This window comes from Castanea sativa, chromosome 3, assembly GCF_040712315.1.
Source record: "Castanea sativa cultivar Marrone di Chiusa Pesio chromosome 3, ASM4071231v1".
Classification (NCBI taxonomy): Eukaryota; Viridiplantae; Streptophyta; class Magnoliopsida; order Fagales; family Fagaceae; genus Castanea; species Castanea sativa.
This window is the reverse complement of record NC_134015.1, coordinates 4079563-4103830: the sequence shown is the minus strand read 5'-3', so window position 1 is coordinate 4103830 and position 24268 is coordinate 4079563. Positions and strand designations below refer to the sequence as shown.

The 24268-nt window shown below is 31.4% G+C and overlaps 1 protein-coding gene and 1 long non-coding RNA gene across 4 annotated transcripts; one reads left to right on the top strand and one right to left on the bottom strand.

The window, feature by feature from the left end:
* Nucleotides 1-4175: 4175 nt before the first annotated feature.
* Nucleotides 4176-14159, bottom strand: LOC142628358 (uncharacterized). Its single transcript, XM_075802472.1, has 3 exons — nucleotides 14006-14159; nucleotides 5224-5604; nucleotides 4176-4531 (listed from the first exon to the last, which is right to left on the bottom strand). Exons 1-3 carry the CDS (start codon nucleotides 14157-14159, stop codon nucleotides 4176-4178), a joined length of 891 nt encoding a protein of 296 aa, XP_075658587.1.
* A 6427-nt stretch (nucleotides 14160-20586) lies between these two features.
* Nucleotides 20587-21875, top strand: LOC142630011 (uncharacterized). Of its 3 annotated transcripts, none has more exons than XR_012843185.1 (4): nucleotides 20587-20745; nucleotides 21006-21085; nucleotides 21178-21219; nucleotides 21760-21875. It is a non-coding gene; the product is annotated as an uncharacterized LOC142630011 (long non-coding RNA). The 3 variants fall into 3 exon arrangements; XR_012843184.1 differs by having other exon boundaries at nucleotides 21774-21873; XR_012843183.1 differs by lacking the exon at nucleotides 21760-21875 and having other exon boundaries at nucleotides 20608-20745; nucleotides 21178-21313.
* The last annotated feature ends 2393 nt before the right edge of the window (nucleotides 21876-24268 follow it).

The window sequence follows — 24268 nt, the reverse complement described above, 5'->3', positions numbered from 1 at the left end:
CTAGCCCCCGGATATTCTGTATGGACGCTTCCCTCACGATCCTTACGTTGTTCAAGACGTTCGAAATGATCTTCAAAGTTGTGACCCTTGTGACTCGCATGATGAGAGCCTAAGCCTCGCCATAATATCCCTACTACTTCTAGACTAGATTCCCACGTACGGCGCCAATTGTAAGTGCACAATTGCACCCGGACCCAAGAATAGTTATGGGCTCGTACCCAATGAGCCTTAAACAATAAGAATTTGTAGAGTGTGGGCTTGAAACCCAGTTAGAAGTGTATGAGGATGAAATGACAAACTAAAGATTCCAAGTACTTAGAGACAAAAAGGAGTAATGTAAATAGACCTCCTCGACGTAAGCCGAAAGCCGTTCTTATATTATATCTCTCTCTTTTTCCTTCTTCTTTTTAGGTTACAAAAAGTTCCGTCCCGTTTCGTTCCCGGTCCCTCCTTAAATACTCCTCTTTTTAATACTTTATCCACGTGTTGCCCCCCAATTCCTCCCTTAGCCTAGATATTTCTTTTCTTAGTGCCTTTGAACAAGCAACTAGAAGTTTCCCTTCCACCGTTTAAGTGTCACTTCCTCATTAATGCGGCCGTGTGGTAGGTGCAGGGTCTTTAATGTGGAGGTAGCAGCCTTTACCTTTGATATTCTTCCAACATCGGCGCTTCTAGGACATTCAAGGGTTCTCTCCCTTTAACCGTTGGTCTTGACCGTATCATTCCCTAATCTTTACCATGAAGTCTCAGGTTCTTTGATGCCGCTCCGAGGGAAAACCATCCTACGTCGGATCCTAGGATCCTCGGCGTATAGGCCGACCCATAGCACCAACAATCTCTAACCCCAGGGTCAGGTCGGCCTTCTTTAACAAGGCCCAAAAGGCCCACATTCCCACCAGGATCCTTTTGCCCCACACAGACATCATCTTTTTTTTATGTATCACCATTAATCTACCACATTAACAAGTGTGAAATTTGTTTTCAATTTTTTTTTTTTACATCTATAAAATTTCCCCTTTTAAATAAAAATGAAAGACAATTATCATTATATTATATGAAATCACACGAACTTTACAAGATAATTGTAGAATTTATAAATTATAAATTTTTTACGTCTCATTAATTTGGAAAGGTGAATCAACCTACCAAATTTAAAAAAAGAAAAAAAGAAAAAAGAGTTCAACATAATAAAAAGCCATAGATTTATCTCTTAAAAATACAAAAAAGTTTGGAACAAAATTTGGAAGAAAAAAAGAAACTAAAAAATGGGTAATATTTTTGTCAAAGTGTTAATCAGCTGTCTGCCTGGCAGCTCCCCTCCAATTTTATTTTTTCTTTTGCAATTTTTATTGTGAGATTTTTTCAAAACCTTTTGGTGTGATTAAAAGAAATACTTTATCATATAAAAATAAAGCTCTGTAAGGTCCTAGAACTCTAATGATTTTTTCTATATATATAAATAAAAATAAAAACCTTTACCCACCCTAACGAAACTTAAATTTTGAGTCTTCTTCTCCTACAAACACCCAAAAGAGCTCAAAAGAGCTCAAAATTTCCAGAGAAGAATCATTCAATTTTAGTCCAAAACAAAACTTCCATCAACCAATAGTAGTCAAAGTCATCAACCTCGATTTTTTTTCCCCCTAAGTGAATGGATTTTTTTTTTTTTTTTGGACTCAATCAATACCAATGAGTCTATGACTACTATCTATCTATCTATCTATATATATATATATATATATATATATATATATATATATATATATATATATATATATATATATATATATCCTCTAGTCACATAAAAAACAAATAGTTACTGTGGGGAGTAAAAAGACCTTGATGGGAATATGGGCCGTTGGGTCATACTAAGGAAGGCCGACCTGCTCTTGGGTTTAGGACTTCTTAGTACTACGGGTTGGCCCATACGCCGAGGGTCCGAGGATCCAGCCGAGGATGATTTTTCCCTTCGGACTGACACCGAAGAACCCGGGACTTCATGGTAAAGGTTAGGGAAGGATACGGACAAAACCAATGGTTAAAGAGGGTGAACCCTTGAATGTCCTAGAAGCACCGATGTTGGAAAAATGTCAAAGATAAAGGCTGCTGCCTCCGCATTAAAGACCCTGCACCTACCACCCTGGCCGCATTAATGGGAAAGTGACACTTAAACAGTGGAAGGGAAACTTCTGGTTACTATTCAAAGGCACTAAGAAAAGAAATATCTAGGCTAAGGGGGAGTTGGGGCAACACGTGTACAAAGTATTAAAAAGAGGAGTATTTAAGGAGGAACCTGAAAGAGAAAAGGGGACGGACTTTTTGTAACCTAAAAGGAAAAAGAAACAAAGAGAAAGATATACTATAAGAACAACTCTCGGCTTACATCCGAGGAAACTGATTTACAATATTCCTTGTTGTTTCCAAGTACTTGCAATCTTTAGTTTGTCATTTAATCCTCACACACTTCTAACCTGGGTTTCAAGCCCACACTCTACAAATTTATATTGTTTAAGGCTCATTGGGCCTGAGCCCATAACTGTTCTTGGGGCCAGGTGCAATTGTGCACTTACAGTTACAAGTTTGGACGTAACACCCATGTGATGCCATTAGACTAAATAGTAAATAACTAAATATTCAGCAATAGATTTCTATACAATCTTCACACACACACACACACACATATATATATATATAGTGTTACAACTTACAAAAAGCTTTAGTGACATAAATGCACCAATACACACACATGCTTACTTTTAAATTGTTAATTGAAGTATTAAATATTATTGTCCAATCAAAAATCTTGTAAGTTACTTGACATTTCATGATATTTTCAATAGAAGTTATACAATGTTAAATATCTTTGACTAATATGAATGAATTTTTTTTTTTTTTTTTGTTCATGTAAATTTGTCTCAAATCACATTAATGGATGTTAGAGTTTTTATTATTACACAACAATTAGTATCAAAGCAATTGGTTCGAGTTTTTGGCGGTGACAAATATAAAGTTTGAGATGGGTCTCTTTTATGGGATAAATAATTTTTCTTTGACAAAGAACCGTCAAAGATATCTTGGTGCAGTATGAATTAAGTAACACATTTATTGAAAGTTAAAGAAGTATATTAGTATATGAATGAGAAGAGCTTGAGATTAAAGTAATAGCGGGTACCATTCCTTTAAGTCTTGTGAGAGAGCTTGAGATGAAAGTAGTTACATAAAATAAATAATAAATAAAATTAAAAATAAGTAGTTTTTGATGATGCAAAAATACCTTCTTTTTTTGGGGGGGGGGGGGGGGGGGGGGGGGAATCTCACTCTTGTTATCACACTGTTTCGGGGAAAAAGAAATCATCAAGCGTGGAAACATAATGGGCTAGCTATATGCTTTTGTAACTTCTTTAATTATCGACAGGGCCCATTACTATCCCACTAAATCAGTAATAGCTAGGCTTGCTTTACAGATCTTGTTTCAGAGGTCCATCTTCAGAGTACAATTGCTGCCCCCTTTTTTAAAGTTCACTTTGGCCTATAGAATTTGGTGCTATTTTTTATTTTGAATCAATATTTTTATTTTGGTAACTCATGTTTGACTATTTTTATAGTGGCCATCTATTTATGTTGGTAATTTGACGCTTAATTGCATTTAATAGTTAACTATTTTATGAAATATCAGTAGCGGTTATAGAAATTTTTTTATTTTGAATCAATATTTTTATTTTGGTAATTCATGTTTGACTGTTTTTATAGTGGCCATCTATTTATGTTGGTAATTGACGGTTAATTGCCTTTCATAGTTAACTATTTTATGAAATATCAATAACGGCTCTTGAAATTTTTCTCAAGGTGTTTCTTAAGAAACATAAATTACACAACCTAATAAAAAGAGAAATTCAGATATTGACAACAACAACAACAATAAAAAAACACGCAAATACATAAAATTTACAATTGCCTTCTACGAGTTTTCATATTTTGAAATCGTTGCATAATAGTCTCATTATCAATGCTACAAGCTACATCTCTTTCAATATACACAACTAAGCAATCATTCATCCACTGATCTCCAATTCGATTGCACAGTTCATTCTTTATATATTTCATTGCTATAAAACTTCTTTCTACTATTGAAGTAGCGACAGGAATGGTCAAAACTAACTTCACAAGCAAATAGACTAATTGATAAATCTCATACTTCCAAGTTCACTAACTCCTTGAAGCTCTAAAAACAAGTCATTGCTGCGCATATCAAAAATGTAATTTTGAAATTGAAAGTCAAGTGCTAAGATATCTGTCCCAAGAAAATCAGATGGATAGAACTTTGCTAGACGTATCAACTTTTTCTTATTAGAAGCCACAAATGAATTACTTGGATTCAAGCAAGCCATACAAAGTAGCAAATCGATATTCGCCTCTGAAAAACGGTTGTTAAGCTCTTGAAGCTGCATATCTATGACTGTGTAGAATAGCTCAACATGATAATGATGTAAATTTATATTTCGTTGGGTGTTGCGTCGTGGCCTCCTACTAACTACAAATATTTCATCCATATTCAAGATAGGAATATCATGTGTGGTACAAAATGAAGACACTTCAGTCAATAAAGATATTCATTTATTATCTCTCATCACTTGCAATCGTTACTTAGACACTTTAACAAGATCCATAGCATTTACTATATCTTGAATTTTTTTTTTTTTTTTGCAATGCTATTGACAACTCGTTTGTGATCCCTAAAATGTTTTTCATCAAGTGTAGACCAAAGACAAATTCAAAAGATAGAATTGACCTCATAACAGATCAAGCTTCAACTTTTTGGTTGGAGGGGTCATCCTCTTCAATAATCTCAAGTACATCAACAACAACAAAGAACATCAAAATCAAGTTGAGAATAGTCCCATAATATGATCCCAACGTGTATCACCAGGACGTTTAAGATTTGTCTCTTGATTCAAACCTTACCCACTTCTACGTACACCATTCTCTAATTCTTCTTTGATTTTGGAAAATTGTGCATATTGAAGAGCATCTCGTCTCTTACAAGAGCCTCCAACAACAGGTACTAAATTACTAACCACATTAAAAAAAAAAAAATTTCAGCAATGTTAATGTGATTTTTAGCAACGGCAACAAGTGTCAATTGAAGTTGATGAGCAAAACAGTGGACATAAAATGCTGACTTATTCTCTTTCAAAATTAAAGTTTTGAGACCATTGATATCACCTTGCATATTACTAGCCCCGTCATAACCTTGTCCACGTAGTTTAAATAAACTTAAATTATTTTCACAAAGCAAATATTCAATAGCATATTTGAGTGACAAAGTGGTAGTACTTGCTACATATACAATACTAAGGACCCGCTCTATAATAATTCCTTTTTTGTTCACATAACGAAGAACGAGAGTCATTTGCTCTTTCACTGAGATATCACGCGACTCATCAACTAATATTGAAAAGAACTCATTGTCAAGATCCTTGATGATGGCTTTGGATGTTTCACGTACAATTGCATTCATAATGTCTTTTTGAATTTCATGATAGGTAAGCTTGCAATTTTTCAGAGCTTTTTGAAACACTTCATTGATAGATTCATTGTAATCCCCTAAAAATTATAGAAGCTCAAGGAAATTTCCTTTATCACTTGAACCTTGAGATTCATTGTGACCACGAAAAGCTAATCCCTAGCATAAAAGGAATCTTATCTGATCAACTATTGCATTTAATTGAACCCAATATTCAATTTTATCTTGATTTGATTGTTTAACCAAAACACTTTGAATGTGTTGTTTTTCCTTCATTAGATCTTCACTCTTCTTGACAGCTTGGTTATGAGCACTATTAACTCCTACAACATGAGAATTTAACTTTTCTTTTTGATTCCAAAGTTTAAATCCCTTCATTACAAAAGTTTCACCTCCTCCTTGTTTACCAACATCTTCCCCAAATAGGTAGCAATATAAACAAAATAGTGCATCATTGCCTATACTATATTTTAACCACTTTCTATTTACATACCATTCGAATATAAATCGACGAGACTTTCTAGAAAAATATGATAGAGGGTAATCATCATGGTTCCAAAAAACAGGTTGACAATGGCCTTTTTGTAAATAATATCTTCTTATTTCATCATGATTATTAGGATGATAAGATGATATCTTTTCTCGCAGCCGAGGATCTGAAGGAAGATTTTCTAAGCTAAAGTCAACACGAATTATCTTAGCAGATAAGGATGAATCTTGCACAGGAGATGAATCTTAGGTAAATGATTTTCTTATCAAATATTTGTCCATAATTCTAGCAAAAGAATAAACAATAAACTCTAAGTTCATTTGAAATATTAATAAAGTTATTAATTATTGTTGTTTAGCTGTTTCATTAATTTGTTTGTCTTTTATAAACTATAATTTGTTATATTGTTGTTTCATTAATTATAAAATTATTAATTGTTAATTAGCTCAACATAATTTAATTTGTTTGTCTTTTATAATGTATTGGTTAATTACATTATTGATTATTGTTTACTAGTTGCTTCCCCCAATTAATTATTGGTTAATTAAATTATTGTTTATTAGTTGCACTAGGACACATCCATGTGCATTTACTTCCCCCAATTCAAATATCCCACCCCGGCCCCATGTGCCCATCTACCCCCCACCCCACTCAACAGACAAGCCCCATCCTCATGGCCCCCAATCACAAGAGCCAATCAAAAAAATTCACAATCACAACACACTAAAAGACAATTAACTGTATCTCACCAACACCAACGAATAAAGCCAAAAACAGGGGCCAAATATTAATAAAGACTAAAGTTATAAAGTAAAGCTAAGATCAGCCAATCACAGTTCAAAAGAATCAGATAAATTCTAAAAGTCTTAAAAAGAGTGAGACTCTCATTTCATTTGAATTATTTCACTTTCATTCTTCAAATAAAGAGAGAGAGAGAGAGACTGAGACTGAGAGAAACCCAATAACCCGTATATGTAAGAGAGAGAGAAAAAAAGAAGAAGAAGAAGAAGAAGAAGAAGTTAGTAAAGATGAAATACCTTGAGGTTGAGGGAGCAGGGAGGCCTGAGGCTGAGCCTCTGAGGGGTGGCGCCAAAGGAATTGAGGTCAAGCCACCAAGCTAAGCGACGGAGCGAGTGACGAGCGTGACTAATCGGCGATCTCCGATCTGATCCAGTGAGCGATCTCCGATCCTATCGAGTTGTGTTGGCTGACCGATCTCCGATGCCCGATTCGTCTGTTGGCTGTTGTGTTGCAGCGTTGCTCTATTGACTAATAAGGTTTTTGTCTTTAGGTTAGGTTTTGGATTTCATGATTTGAGATTTGAGATTTTGCTTTAGCTTTACCATTTGATGAATCGACAAACGCGTATATTGAGTTTTTTTTTTTTTTTTGAGAATCCATGGGTTTGCTTTCCCTGTTTACCATTTGTTGGGTTTTTTTTTCTTTAGATTGGGTTTGCTTTACCATCTGTTGTTTAGGATTGATGTTGGGCTTTTTTATGGGCTTGCTCTATCACAATTTTTTTTTTTTTTTCAAATTTTAGTTCAAAATTTTTTTTGGGCTTTTTTTTTTTTTTTTTTGCTTGAAAGTAGAACAAATAATTTTTTTTATTTGAGGGTGTTCCTAATTTTGCTTGAGGGTGTTCCTATTTTTTTTTAAGAGTAAACAAATAAAAAAATTTAATTATTATTATTATATATATTTTTAGGTCAGGGTGTTCCTAGGAACATCCTAGACTAAATGTGGCGCCGCCATTGTGAAATACTAACTTTAAAATACAATAGAATGTAGGAATTTCATCATTGTATGTAGAATAACATATCATGGACAAGTAAATTACTAATAGAGATGGAATGCATGATCAACAAACAAAGAATCTAAGACTTTACACTTACCCACATACTTTGACACAACTTAGACATGTGGCAAATGATCATTGTATTATTTTTTGCTAATTTTCAATAATAGATCCAATATTTGATATAATCCCATCATAAATTAATCAATGTGTAAGTTTTGTCAGACTGTGTGTCCATAGAAGAACTAAATTTGCTTACTATCCCACACGTGGTTCATGAAAAAATAAATTTAAAACGCCATATTGTGGTGGGCTCGAGTGTAAGGTGATATTTCTAAATTTTTCTTCAAAAAATAAATTGAAAGATATTGTAAAATTGTTGTGATCGTAGCTTTATTATATTAGTTTTGCTTCAAGTTAATAAAGTAAAAGTCAGTTACGATTAAAACTTTATTCAGATTTTCATTAGATAATACGATTGTTTTGTAGATATGTGACCTCTGGTTGGGGGGTTGTTATTGGAGTTGCACTTGCAATTTGTTATGGTGCATAACAAAATGAAATTACTGAAAATCCTAGCCAAGCCTTTAATTCAACCTAATTCCTGTCATTTTTGTAGAAAATGATATAGTAGTAGTAAGGTAGTCAAAGACCCAAAAATGGTAAATTTAAATAAGTGTAAACTATTGAGATGTAGCAAATTTAATCTTATTATCTTTTAATAGGTAAGCTCAACGCGTGAGAATTTAAATAAGAGATAGAAGAGAGGAGACAATGATTGAACATAGAACATTTTGCTCTGATACTATATTAAATTACTGATTCTTCTAAAAACTTATATGTCTTTACCAAAGAACAAAAATTCTATAATTATATAGGATTTGTAGGGAAAAAAAAATACATATACGGACCGTAAAAAATTTTCCATCCCCATTTGACCTATCTTGTCTTATTTGTCTGATTTCGTCTTATCTCATCCTAAGCACATGTATATTCTATGATCATTTCGTTAACGTATATGGTTGTCTCTTTCTCTCTTAGCATCCGTCGTCCTCTTTTTTCATACATATTCTAAATGTAAGAAGTATAATAGATTCATTAAAGAGAAAGATGCGTAAATGTGAGATGAGTGCGAGGCGGCCCTTAAAACCTCTCATGCGCTCATTTAAAAAGTAGTAACCAGACATTAATAGAGGACAAGGAGAAAAAAGAAGGGGTGTGTGAATCTTATGTAATTTTATAGCATATATTAACTAATTAGAAGGAGGGCTGCATGGAACAGCTTTTTCTAACTTACGGGGGACAGTAAGAAGGAAAGCTAGATGATATCAGATCAGATTGTATGCAAGACCATAATATGACTTTCTTTTCATTTACCGAAAAACACAAAAATTAAGCTTTACCCACCTTTCTTTTTTATTAAAAATAAAAAAAAGTTACAGAATATGTATGAAAAAACTGGACGACGGATGACATTGGACCTTTACCGTTTGAATTGGATAACAATGAAATGAACATATATCATAAACATGGTGAAGGCAGAATCAAATATCGATAAAGTTAAATTGATGAATGAAAGGTATATATGTTTTTCTTTTTTTGAAAAGTATATGTGAGAAGAGTCATTCAATTTTCAGTCCAAAAAAAAAAAAATTCCATCAACCAATACTCAAAATCATCAACCTATCCAATTTTACTATTTGGATTTTCGAAATTGCTAGGCTTTAGTTTACTAAATGCTTTATGATATTTTCAATAGACACTTTCAGCATTCACAACTTCATGTCCCGTCCAATACTCTAGTTTAATTATCCAAAAACCAAAAATAAAAATAACTCTCATTTTCTAGTCCTTGCATAAAAGGAAATTTGAATTTGAACCCTGCTACTGTACATGTTTTAAGAGAATTTCCATTTATGTTGCGCTGGCACATGTGAGAGTTTCTCTTTTTTTTTTCTATGAGATGTTTCAAAGTTCGTATTTATGCCACTTTTTGTATGTGTCATATTACTGCATTTTAATTATTAATTAACTAGCCTCATCACATGTGCTTCCCGCGTGAGATGAGGCTCTCTTTTTTTTAGTGGTAGTAACAAAAAAAAAATCTATATTTTTTATTATATATAATTTTTATTTTGAGAATTTAATTTATAAATGAATAAATAAATTTGAAAATCAATAGGAAAGTGACCCTATTTTTTAGGCAATGTTTTAGTGGAAGTTAAGGTTGTATTTTTACCGGATTGTCTTTTAGTTTTGTCTCTACTTAAACATAAGAATATAAAGGTATTCTAGAAAAAAAAATCGGAATTTTCCTTTAGTTTATATATATATATATATATATATATATATATATATATATATATATATATATATATATATATATTTAGATTCGTTTTTGGATAAACGTGAGGTGTTTAACTTATTTTTCTATTTAAAAAAAAAAACAATAAACATATAGTTGCTTTGAAGAAGTGGGTTAGTGGAAGAGTGTTCCTATTTTGTAGGTAATATTTTAATGCAAATTAGACACGTATTTTTACCATACTATCCTTTAGTTTTGTCTCTACTTCAACCTAGGGGTATAGGGATATTTTGGAACAAAAAAAAATTTGGTCCAAACAGGGGCAACCACTTAAATAGTAGTATAGATAATTTGTCATAGAGCTACTCCTGTTATTGTACTGTTAAGAAAAAACGAAAATCATCAAGCGTGGCAACGTAATGGGCTAGACATAAGGTTGCTTTTTGAATCTGGTTTCAAAGGTCCAGCATGATAGTTCAATTGCATCGGGCATTCCAACTTGCAGTGCAGGCAGTAGGGTATTACATAACATAATATCATATGTCAATCTCTTCTTTTTTTCTTTTTTCTTTTTTTCCATTTTTTCTGTTATATATTATGATTATAGTAAAGGACACTTCTTGTTTTTAAAGTTTGGAGCGATTTTCATTTTAACCGTTTATGTATGATTACGTCATAATGGTCACGCCGGTCATTTTTGTAAGTAATTTGACTTATAAGTTCCTTTATATTTAACTATTTCATAAAATATTAGCTCTAAAATATGGTGGAATGTAGGAATTTTATCATTCTGGGTACAAAATTAATCATGTTATAGATGATTAGGTTACTAACGAAATTAGGTTGTAGGATTAATATGAAAATAGAATCAAACACAAAGGTTTAAAGTGAAAATTTTGAAATGTAAATAGTCAAAATGAAAACAACCCTAAATTCTAAGAACTATAAGTGTACTTTACTTTTATCATTAATTATATCAGTTTGAATCCTTCTAGGATTACAACAAAACTTCACAATACTCCTAAATTTGCTTATTAATTGCTATCCTACTCACGCATATATATATATATATATATATATATATATATATATATATATAGACACACACATATATAGGCCATTAAACAGAAAATTTAAATGGCATATTGTGATGGGTCAAAGTGTAAAGTGAAAGACAAATAGGAAGATTTTTATTATATCTGTAGCCTTATTGCATTATTTTTGCTCTAAGTTTGTTTTGAAAAATCAATTACGATTAAAAACCATCTAGGTTTTCATTAGATAATATGTATTGTTTTGTAGATAATGTTATCTTTGGTTAGAGGCCATGCGCCAAGTTGTTATTGGAGTTGCAATTTGTTATGGGGACATTAATAATACAGTGAAATTATTGACAATCCTGGTCAATAAAAGCTTTTGGCCGATCGACCTCAATCCAACCTTTTGTTTATTTTTACAAATAAATATATAATATTATATATGTAAAATAAAAATAAAATATATAGATGAGAATAAGTCCATCCAAACATATATATTAGAAGTGCACTTTCCAGAGTCTGTAGAATTTTTTTCCAAGTAGTTTTTCTTTGTCCACCACTGGGATGGCTGGCCATTGTGACAAGTGACAACTGCTTGGAGTTTAGGATATGCTTATATGCATCAATATGTAGATCTTTCATAAGTATATTTACTCAATATTTATAGGGAATTTTTTTCTTGATAATCTCAAAACTAATTAGTGATGAAGAAGATGCATTCAAATCTTTTATGGTATTTGACATTATATCCCGCAAGCCCGTTTTTAGAGTGGTTGTTGGGAGTCGAATTGTGATCCTCTCAACAATCCCTCTCTCATGATGACATTCCTGCGGCTGGAACTCATGACCTTGGCTCTAGTATCATTTGTCAGACCGTGAGTTTTGTTATTCCACCTTAAAATCAATTAATAATGAGAAAAACATACTCAAATCTTTTATGACATTTGACATCATACCCATCTAGCCTATTTTTAAAATGATTGTAGAGAGTCGAATTGTGGCCTTCTCAACAATTATTTATATGAAAATTTTAATCTCTCAAGGAAAAAGTTTATCATTGTCAAACTTATATATATATCAGCTTAATTGATTTGTGACTTTCCATTGTTTTGGATTTAAACGAGGTCGCCTTGCTGAACATCTTCCATTCTTAACCTAATCACCACTAATTTGATTTTGTCAAATTTATTATCATAGTCCGCGTGACTCTTAAGCTTCAGTACTATTTGGAACAACACGTGTTCTTCAAATAATATAACTAGGGTTTAACTTTAACATCAATCTTTTCAACAAAAAAGATGGCATCCAAAAAGAAAAAGGAAAACACAATAGTTGAAGATGAACATGACTTGCTTTCGGTGTTGCTATATATCAAATAATGAATAAAATAACCAAGAAAAAAATGAGCTCCTAGTCTTAGATATAAAATAATTACCACTAGGTGATTTTGTCAAACGTAACATAGTCCACGTCAATATTTGGAAGAACGTACGTTTTGTCCCACATATGTTCTAGGGTTTAACTCTAGTCTAACCTCAATCTTTTTAACAAAAGATAGAAAAAAAAATTTTTTTTTTAAATTGTAACCGTTCTTGCTCAACCACATATTTTCAAGAAAAGTACAAAAGTTGAAGATGAACACAATGGCTTGCTTTCTGTCATGCTATCAAATTATTAATTAAAAGATACTGAGTAAACAATGAGCTTGTAACACCTAAGGGTCGTCAATGGGCCGGGTTAGGCCAGCCCGACCCATTTTTACTTAGCCCATGGACACAATAGGCTGGATATAATGGGCTATTAACTAGTTAACGGGTCAGGTCGAGTTGGGCCGAAAGAGAAAACCTCAGCCCATGACCCTGCCCATGGGCAATGCCCATTTTGTCTTTAGCGAGCTAGGCTATCGGGTTGGGTCTAATGGGTTACCCATAGGCTTATGTTAGCATATTATTTTTATAAAGAAAGAATCAATTTTTTATAAGGGAATAATCAATCTATTTTTTTAAAGAAAAGAATTAAAGAATTTAATACTTAATTACAAATTTTTTTACAGTCAAATCTATTTAATTTTTTGTTTTGTTGATAGAAACCTATTTAATTTTTTTTATTAAGGCTTTAAATAGTTTTTTATTTTTATCTTTAATTAAAAAAAAATGTCAAATGGTTAATTCAAATTTGCTAGACTACTAAAAAAATATATATTTAATAAACTAAATTTAGCACAATTATTTTGAGTATCTTAGTGGTTGAGGGAGTTCTCTTAAGACATTCATTTGTAATATCTTAAGATCAATCCTTCATACACTTCCTATATATTTTTGTTATGAATTATGAGTTATTGTGCTGGGCCAACGGGTTAGGCCAACGGGTTGGGTTACTGGGCTAGCCCACTGGGTACCCATGACATAAAAACTAGCCCACGGCCTAACTCACTGGGCTAGTGGGCTACTCATGGGCCTCAATAACAACGGGCCGAGATGCCCATTAGCCCAGTGGGCCGTCGGGTTTCTGGGTCAAGCTGTGGGTCGTGGGCTATTTGATGACCCTTAGTAACACCTATATATATATATATATATATATATATATATATATATATATATATATATATGCTTTTGCAAAGCACTTATGTCCATTGTTGTTGAACTTGATTCTCACTTTTATTTTATTGTTGAAGCTCATGCTAGTTGAAAGATACTAGAGATCGCTCATTCTTGTTTAGTCTTAAGAAACATTTACAGGTGATATATTGAGAGGTACGTATTTTTAGGGCTTTGATTTTTTTCACATTTATTACAAACTTTCATACCATACGTAAATTGTGGACGTGAAACAGACAAGAAGTTTTATGCACCAACTGGACATTTTCCACTGCTCATCTTATGATTCCCACCAATGGTGCATGAAGAAGGGGCTGAAGGTGGCACTGGACCTCTCTTAAGTGGAACAACAACTTCACCACCATGAATCCTCAGATCACCACCACTCATCTCATGGTTCCCCTCCATGTTTGGATTGAGAGGGCGAGCTTGGGACCTAAAAGACAAAAGAAGTATGATCAGTATAATCCACACGTAAAATCTAAACCTATTCATTTTTTTTAAATCTCTATGTTTCAGAAGCAATATCAGTATATATGTGGACTGTAGTAATGTTATGATGTTGAACGAAGAATGAGATACGAAGCGTGTTGGCTTGGTGGGTTTTATAGAGGGAAGAAGAAACTAGCTTTTTAGATGATGCCAAGTCATGTGGAGACCAATTTATGGCAAGGCCAATTGGAGAATAAAGAAATTTTTGGTGTGTCTGTGGATGTAGGCTAAAGTTTGGGATAGAGTTGGCCATAGCATTAGGATTGGTCGGAAATGATCACGAAAGTTTGGGTTTAAGTGTCCTCCATGTTATCAGCAGAGTTAGTCAAGGAAGGAAGACTTAAACCAGGTCTTTAGTGGTGTAATTAGTTCATACAATTTTTCAGGGGTTACTCAAGTGGTAAGTCATGGTTGATAGAACCACCGCACAGGCGCACACCTTTGATGTGGTGGTCACTTCACAAGTATAAGTGCTCCACAAATATAAATGCTTATGAATTGTGTGGAAAAAATGTTAGAGGTTTAAGTCTCTAGAGAGGCTTCACACACACACACACACATATATATATATATATATATATATATATATATTAAAGTAGAATTTCTATATTGTATTAAAAAAAAAAAAAAAAGTCATGGTTGATAGATGAAAAATTAAAGATAGTGATGGGTTCATATTCCTTACAATCATATAAATTATATCTATTGTATTCTTTAATAGAAAGTATGCCGACAGTTTTGATATGGATACATACACTACAAGAAAACTGGCCTATTGCGGCGGGCCTATTGCGGCGGGCCTATTGCGGCGGGTGCGAAAACTGCCGCTATAGGTCGCCTATTGCGGCGCTTTTTTGGCCCACCGCTATACATGAGATCTATTGCGGCGTACTATTGCGGCGGGCCAGTGACCCGCCGTAATAGACCTACTTTAGCGGCCTTTGGCTTAGATATAGCGGCGGGTCATTGACCCGCCGCAATAGACCCTGAAATTGCAGCGGGCCTATTGCGGCGGGTGCAAAAACTGCCGCTATATATCGCCTATTGCGGCGCGTTTTTTGCCCGCCGCTGTAGATGAGATCTATTGCGGCGTTTTTTGTGACCGCCGCTATAGGTAAGGCTTTTGTATAAAATCAAGTTTTTGTAGTTTACAATAACGCATAAAAGATGAGTTTAAAGATCAAATGGTCAATTACATCCGATTGGCATGAAAATTGGCATGCATGTTAAGAACATATAGAAAATGTGATCCAACGGTTGGATTTTCAAAATATAAATTAAACAATAATTTATTCGTTGGTGTAACATTTTTTAAAGTTATATTAAGTGTAACTTGAATCCAATCCTATATTTCTTAATTCAATGTGAATTTTGACAAATCTACCGTTAGATTACATTATCTTCATATATTTTTCATGCTTAAAAAATTTCAAGGTGATCAAAGATTAATGGTAATAAATCAATTGTTTAAATTCAAGTTTTTATAGTTTAAAATAATGCATAAAAAATGAGTTTTAAGATCAAATGGTAAATTACATCCGATTGGCATGAAAATTAGCATGCATGTTAAAGACATATAGAAAATGTGATCCAACGGTTGGATTTTCAAAATATGAATTCAACAATAACTTATTGGTTGGTGTAACAGTTTTTAGAGTTACATCAAGTGTAACTTGAACCCAACCCTATATTTCTTAATTCAATGTGAATTTTGACAAATCTACCGTTAGATTACATTATCTTCATATATTTTCTATGCTTAAAAAATTTCAAGGTGATTAAAGATTAATAGTCATGTCATCAATCAGTTGATTAAATTCAAGTTTTTGTAATTTAAAAATAACGTATAAAAGATGAGTTCAAAAATCAAATTCCGTAAATTACATCCGACGTATTTGAATCAAACAATAACTTATTGGTTGGTGTAACATTTTTTAGAGTTACATTAAGTGTAACTTGAATCAATCTTATATTTCTTAATTCAATGTGAATTTTGACAAATCTACCGTTAGATTACATCATCATCATATATTTTTCATGCTTGCAAAATTTCAAGGTGCGATCAAAGATTAATACCATCAATCAATTGTTTAAATTCAAGTTTTTATAGTTTAAAATAACGCATAAAAGATGAGTTTTAAGATCAAATGTTAAATTACATCCGATTAGCATAAAAATTGGCATGCACGTTAAGGACATATAGAAAATATGATCCAACGGTTGGATTTTCAAAATATGAATTCAACAATAACTTATTGGTTGGTGTAACAGTTTTTAGAGTTACATCAAGTGTAACTTGAACCCAACCCTATATTTCATAATTCAATGTGAATTTTGACAAATCTACCGTTAGATTACATTATCTTCATATATTTTTCATGCTTAAAAAATTTCAAGGTGATCAAAGATTAATAGCCATGTCATCAATCAATTATTTAAATTTAAGTTTTTGTAATTTAAAATAATGTATAAAAGATGAGTTCAAAAATCAAATGGTAAATTACATCCAATTAGCATGAAAATTGGCATGCATGTTAAGAACATAGAGAAAATGTGATCCAAAGGTTGGATTTTCAAAATATGAATTAAACAATAACTTATTGATTGGTGTAACATTTTTTAGAGTTACATTAAGTGTAACTTGAATCCAATCCTATATTTCTTAATTCAATGTGAATTTTGACAAATCTACCGTTAGATTACATTATCTTCATATATTTTTCATGCTTAAAAAATTTCAAGGTGATCAAAGATTAATAGCCATGTCATCAATCAATTGTTTAAATTCAAGTTTTTGTAATTTAAAATAACGTATAAAAGATGAATTCAAAATCAAATGGTAAATTACATCCGATTGGCATGAAAATTGACATGCATGTTAAGAACATATAGAAAATGTGATGCAACGGTTGGATTTTCAAAATATGAATTAAACAATAACTTATTGGTTGGTGTAACATTTTTTAGAGTTATATTAAGCGTAACTTGAATCCAATCCTATATTTCTTAATTCAATGTGAATTTTGACAAATCTACCGTTAGATTACATTATCTTCATATATTTTTCATGCTTAAAAAATTTCAAGGTGATCAAAGATTAATGGTAATAAATCAATTGTTTAAATTCAAGTTTTTATAGTTTAAAATAATGCATAAAAAATGAGTTTTAAGATCAAATGGTAAATTACATCCGATTGGCATGAAAATTAGCATGCATGTTAAAGACATATAGAAAATGTGATCCAACGGTTGGATTTTCAAAATATGAATTCAACAATAACTTATTGGTTGGTGTAACAGTTTTTAGAGTTACATCAAGTGTAACTTGAACCCAACCCTATATTTCTTAATTCAATGTGAATTTTGACAAATCTACCGTTAGATTACATTATCTTCATATATTTTCTATGCTTAAAAAATTTCAAGGTGATTAAAGATTAATAGTCATGTCATCAATCAGTTGATTAAATTCAAGTTTTTGTAATTTAAAATAACGTATAAAAGATGAGTTCAAAAATCAAATGGTAAATTACATCCGATTGGCATGAATCAAACAATAACTTATTGGTTGGTGTAACATTTTTTAGAGTTACATTAAGTGTAACTTGAATCAATCTTATATTTCTTAATTCAATGTGAATTTTGACAAATCTACCGTTAGATTACATCATCATCATATATTTTTCATGCTTGCAAAATTTCAAGGTGATCAAAGATTAATAGTCATCAATCAATTGTTTAAATTCAAGTTTTTATAGTTTAAAATAACGCATAAAAGATGAGTTTTAAGATCAAATGTTAAATTACATCCGATTAGCATAAAAATTGGCATGCACGTTAAGGACATATAGAAAATATGATCCAACGGTTGGATTTTCAAAATATGAATTCAACAATAACTTATTGGTTGGTGTAACAGTTTTTAGAGTTACATCAAGTGTAACTTGAACCCAACCCTATATTTCATAATTCAATGTGAATTTTGACAAATCTACCGTTAGATTACATTATCTTCATATATTTTTCATGCTTAAAAAATTTCAAGGTGATCAAAGATTAATAGCCATGTCATCAATCAATTATTTAAATTTAAGTTTTTGTAATTTAAAATAATGTATAAAAGATGAGTTCAAAAATCAAATGGTAAATTACATCCAATTAGCATGAAAATTGGCATGCATGTTAAGAACATAGAGAAAATGTGATCCAAATGTTGGATTTTCAAAATATGAATTAAACAATAACTTATTGATTGGTGTAACATTTTTTAGAGTTACATTAAGTGTAACTTGAATCCAATCCTATATTTCTTAATTCAATGTGAATTTTGACAAATCTACCGTTAGATTACATTATCTTCATATATTTTTCATGCTTAAAAAATTTCAAGGTGATCAAAGATTAATAGCCATGTCATCAATCAATTGTTTAAATTCAAGTTTTTGTAATTTAAAATAACGTATAAAAGATGAATTCAAAATCAAATGGTAAATTACATCCGATTGGCATGAAAATTGACATGCATGTTAAGAACATATAGAAAATGTGATCCAACGGTTGGATTTTCAAAATATGAATTAAACAATAACTTATTGGTTGGTGTAACATTTTTTAGAGTTATATTAAGCGTAACTTGAATCCAATCCTATATTTCTTAATTCAATGTGAATTTTGACAAATCTACCGTTAGATTACATTATCTTCATATATTTTTCATGCTTAAAAAATTTCAAGGTGATCAAAGATTAATAGCCATGTCATCAATCAATTGTTTAAATTCAAGTTTTTGTAATTTAAAATAACGTATAAAAGATGAGTTCAAAATCAAATGGTAAATTACATCCGATTGGCATGAAAATTGACATGCATGTTAAGAACATATAGAAAATGTGATCCAACGGTTGGATTTTCAAAATATGAATTAAACAATAACTTATTGGTTGGTGTAACATTTTTTAGAGTTATATTAAGCATAACTTGAATCCAATCATATATTTCTTAATTCAATGTGAATTTTGACAAATCTACCGTTAGATTACATTATCTTCATATATTTTTCATGCTTAAAAAATTTCAAGGTGATCAAAGATTAATAGCCATGTCATCAATCAATTGTTTAAATTCAAGTTTTTGTAATTTAAAATAACGTATAAAAGATGAGTTCAAAATCAAATGGTAAATTACATCCGATTGGCATGAAAATTGACATGCATGTTAAGAACATATATAAAATGTGATGCAACGGTTGGATTTTCAAAATATGAATTAAACAATAACTTATTGGTTGGTGTAACATTTTTTAGAGTTATATTAAGCGTAACTTGAATCCAATTCTATATTTCTTAATTCAATGTGAATTTTGACAAATCTACCGTTAGATTACATTATCTTCATATATTTTTCATGCTTAAAAAATTTCAAGGTGATTAAAGATTAATAGTCATGTCATCAATCAATTGTTTAAATTCAAGTTTTTGTAATTTAAAATAACGTATAAAAGATGAGTTCAGAATCAAATGGTAAATTACATCCGATTGGCATGAAAATTGACATGCATGTTAAAAACATATAGAAAATGTGATCCAACGGTTGGATTTTCAAAATATGAATTAAACAATAACTTATTGGTTGGTGTAACATTTTTTAGAGTTATATTAAGCGTAACTTGAATCCAATCATATATTTCTTAATTCAATGTGAATTTTGACAAATCTACCGTTAGATTACATTATCTTCATATATTTTTCATGCTTAAAAAATTTCAAGGTGATCAAAGATTAATAGTCATCAATCAATTGTTTAAATTCAAGTTTTTGTAGTGAAACCTAAAGTGAGTCATTATTTTTCTTTTTTCTTTTTCTTTGTATTGAAACCTAAAGTGAGTCATTTATATATATATATATATATATATATATATATATATATATATATATATATAAATCTAAAGTAAAATGTTACTTTGTTTTATAAAAATAGGGTAAAAGATTACTTTGTTTTTATTATCAATTTTATTTTTTTTAAATAATTTTTTTATTTTCATTAATTTACACATGATTAATATTTAATCAAAAAAATATTAAATATTACTATCTATATTAAATATAAATATAAATATTACTATTTATAAGATATTTATGTATTAAATATTACTATTTGCCCTTGTGTTATCCTTGCCTTTTAAATGATAGTATTGCAACTTTGTTGCCTCCTCATTAGCTCACCCTTGCCTTTTAAACGATTGTAATGCAACTTTTGTGCCTCATTAGCTCATCATTATCTAAATATCTTAGTTTTAGCCATTGCTTTGTTAAGAAAGATTGAAACATGTAGTGTCAAATTGATGACAGTTGGCTAATTCATCGATGGAGTACAATCCCCTTTATGATGCAAATAAGGGTTTCAATGTGACCCCCTTTATACGCTCCTCGGTTTGATCTTACCTGATGGCACCGTCGACATTCGCAACTCTTATGCTGTTCCTCACAGCGAGTCCGCCGATCAGGTTTTTGTCTTTCTTTTTTTCAATTTTTAGCTATTTATTGGTTTCTATTTGGTTGCTGAGAAAATATAGAAAGTAGAAAAGGGAATATATGCTTAAAATTATGGAGGTTGGGTTTTCGTTGTTTGGGATCTGAGATAACGAAACGTTTGAATTGAAATTCGTAATATGAAGAGCTTTTAGGAATGGAATTTAGTGTTAATTTTTTTTGAACATCAACAAGTTTCAGATTTCTGATGTGGTTTTGTTTATTGGAATTGCAGGTTGCTTTGGATATTGAGTACCATCACAATATGTTAGTGTCCCACCAGAAAGTGAATCCAAAGGAAGTCATTGTTGGATGGTAAATTTCATGATACTTTTAAATTTTTTAGCTATTGATTGCCAATGAGCCATAGCTCAACTGGGCATCTTATTCCTTTCTATTCTTCTTAGCGCCGACCCCCTCCCTGATGATGTGATCGAGAAGCCGATGAGGTACGAATTTTTGTGATCAATTTGGTTTCTAGGGTTTTTTATTTTTTATTTTATGCTTTGTATGGACAATTTAGTTGTAGTTTAGCTAATGAAAATTGCCAATTGGATTTGAATTGTGAGAGAAACCTTAGCAAAATCTAGTCAAACTTTAGCTTTGAATTTGTTTTTGTTTTTTGCGTTTTTAAAATTTGTGAGAAAACTGAAAATGAAATCATTAATTTGTGAGAAAAATGAATATGAAATCATCTGTGAGCCCATTTGTGCTTTTAAGTTTTGTACGATTCAAATACAATAAGAAACTTAGAAATCTTTATTATTTTTGTCCTCTTGGATAGGTAACATAAAAATTTAATTGATAGGATAGGATAGGATGGGATAGGATAGGTAACATAAAAATTAAATTGGTGGTTATAGACAATGTTATGTATTTGAGAATATATTTCTATGCAAATATTACATTAGTTTGGAGACATTTGTGATGTGATGTTGTTAATTAATTATATTTGTGGTATTGTGTTAGTAGAGCTAAAACTACTATAGGTTCTTTGTAACAGGTTTGAACAATATATTTGATGCAAAACAGGTTCTTTGAAACAGGCTGTTCCTTAAATTTGATGTAAACAGTGGTTTCAAAGCTCACTGGAAACAAAAAAAAATAACCTATAGCGGCGGTCAAAAAGCGCCGCAATAGGTCCACATTTTATTTATTAAACGTGGACCTATAGCGGCGGTCAAAAAGCGCCGCAATAGGTCCACATTTTATCTATTAAACGCGGACCTATAGCGGCGCTTTTTGACCGCCACTATAGGTTTGAACCTATAGCGGCGGGCTATAAGCGCCGCTATAGGTGCAGTTACAAGGTTTTCGTTGCAAGCTTATAGCGGCGCTTTGCGCATGCCGCTAAAGGTGAACACAAAGTCGTCTGAAACGAATTTGAACGTTGTATAGCGGCGGTTTTATGTCCGCCGCAATAGACTAAAACCGCCGCTAAAAAGCGTATCTATAGCGGCGGGTTTTTGTACCGCCGCAATAGAGATATTGCGTCGCGACAAGCCTGGCGGGTAGAACCGCCGCAATAGCCCCCGCCGCAATAGGTGAAATGGACCTATAGCGGCGGTTTTTGGGGCTTTAGCGGCGGTTTTGGCCCGCCGCAGTAGGCCAGTTTTTTTGTAGTGATAAAAATTCACCTTTTTTTTTTTCAACATCTCATTCATATAACATTATGATTGTGCTTGACTAGCCTCACCACAAAACAAGAACACAAAGATGTGTCAAAATTTGGTGACACTTTTAGTATTGAGAGTCTTTTCTATAAGAAAATGCTAAACTTATTACAAATTTCACTTTAAAAATATATTTACAATTTGTTATGACAATTAACATAATTGGTTTCATCTTAACAACATAATAAATATACATTGAATTATTTTTTATAAAAAGTTGTGAAACATTAATTTATAATGTTTATTTAATAAAATTTATAGTTTTTATTATTATTATTTGTTTATAACTTAAGGATGCACATATTATGAACGGGAAGAAATATATGTTGATACATGCACATTTCCTTTAGGTTAAATCTTATTAAACACTCAATATATACTCATTTGAAATCATGTTTTTAAAATTGTAAAATTTTTGTTTTGAAAACATGATTTTACAATTTTAACTTCAAACATGATTTCAAAGGAGTGTATGCAACAATGAGTGTTTGATTTATAATTATTACTATTTCCTTTGTATAAGAGGGATATGTAGTTAATTATATCTGAGCCATAGAGAAAAGATATACATCTACCAGTTGTTTTCCCTCAAAACTTCCCATGCACTCACTTAAAAAGCAAACAGACATTATGGAGGAGAAAAAAGAGAAAGAGAAGGAATACGTGAAGCATATACAATTTAGATAATAACTAGTACAAAGTACACTCTAAAGTAGCATGCTACTTATTCTCCACCAATTCCACTTTATTTATTTCTTACTATATATTTTGCCATGTAGTATGTATGTATGGATATATGTAATTGGGTGTGTGAAATAGACACTAGCTATACAATTTTATAAGAAGTGGTGTTTGTAGTCAAGTTATAAAAACACGTGCAAAGAAAGTTTTTGCCATTTTATGATATATAGTTTAACAAATTAAAATGAATTATTTTTGCCTGTTTTTTATATGATAATGATTAAACATGTGTGAATCAGTTTTCTCTTACTGATGTTGAATTGTCAAGAAAGGAAAGCTAGATGATATTCGACTAGATTGTAAGAGGCATGATCGTATGCTTGATGATTATGTGACTTTCTTTTGATTTACCCGGAGGGGAGAAATGTAAGCCAGATGATGTTAACCTTTTTCATTTTTATTTCTCAAAAAAGGAAAAGGTTAAGGAAGTCAATGATAGTTGGATGATTGTAATTAGATGAGAAGTTCGAAACCAATACATGTGAAGGCCCTTGATGAAAGGAAAATTATTAGGTATTTTCGGAGTATATAGTGACTTGGTGCTCTCTCCTCTAATATTCATAATAAACCTTTCCATAAATTTAATTAGGAGAATTAATCATGAATGGGAGAGAAAAACACCACATCACCATATTCTAAATTTATTTAATAATTATTCTGTAGATGAAATTAGATTTTTTTTTTTTTCGTTTAAACATTGAATAGGATAATTAACAATGAAATCAACATCATAAAAATGGTGAAGGAAATAAAGTAAAACAGACGAGAGAATATATATTTTCCTCTCTAAAAGGTATACTAACCCTAGCATTGCTCTATGGTCACATATACGTTAAACCTTGATTGTAATTTTGGAAGAGCATATATGTAAAGTGCATTTGGAACATTGGATGAGCCTTGTAGATTCATGCTTATTTGCTTAACACTATATAGTTTTTTTTTTTTCCCCTTTTTTGTGTGGGATTTTTTCAAAACCTTTTGTTTGATTAAAAGTGATTTAATCATATGAAAATAAAGTTCTGTAAGCTCCTAGAACTCTTAAAGGATTTTTTTTTTTTTTTTTTCTTCTGTAAATAAGGGAATC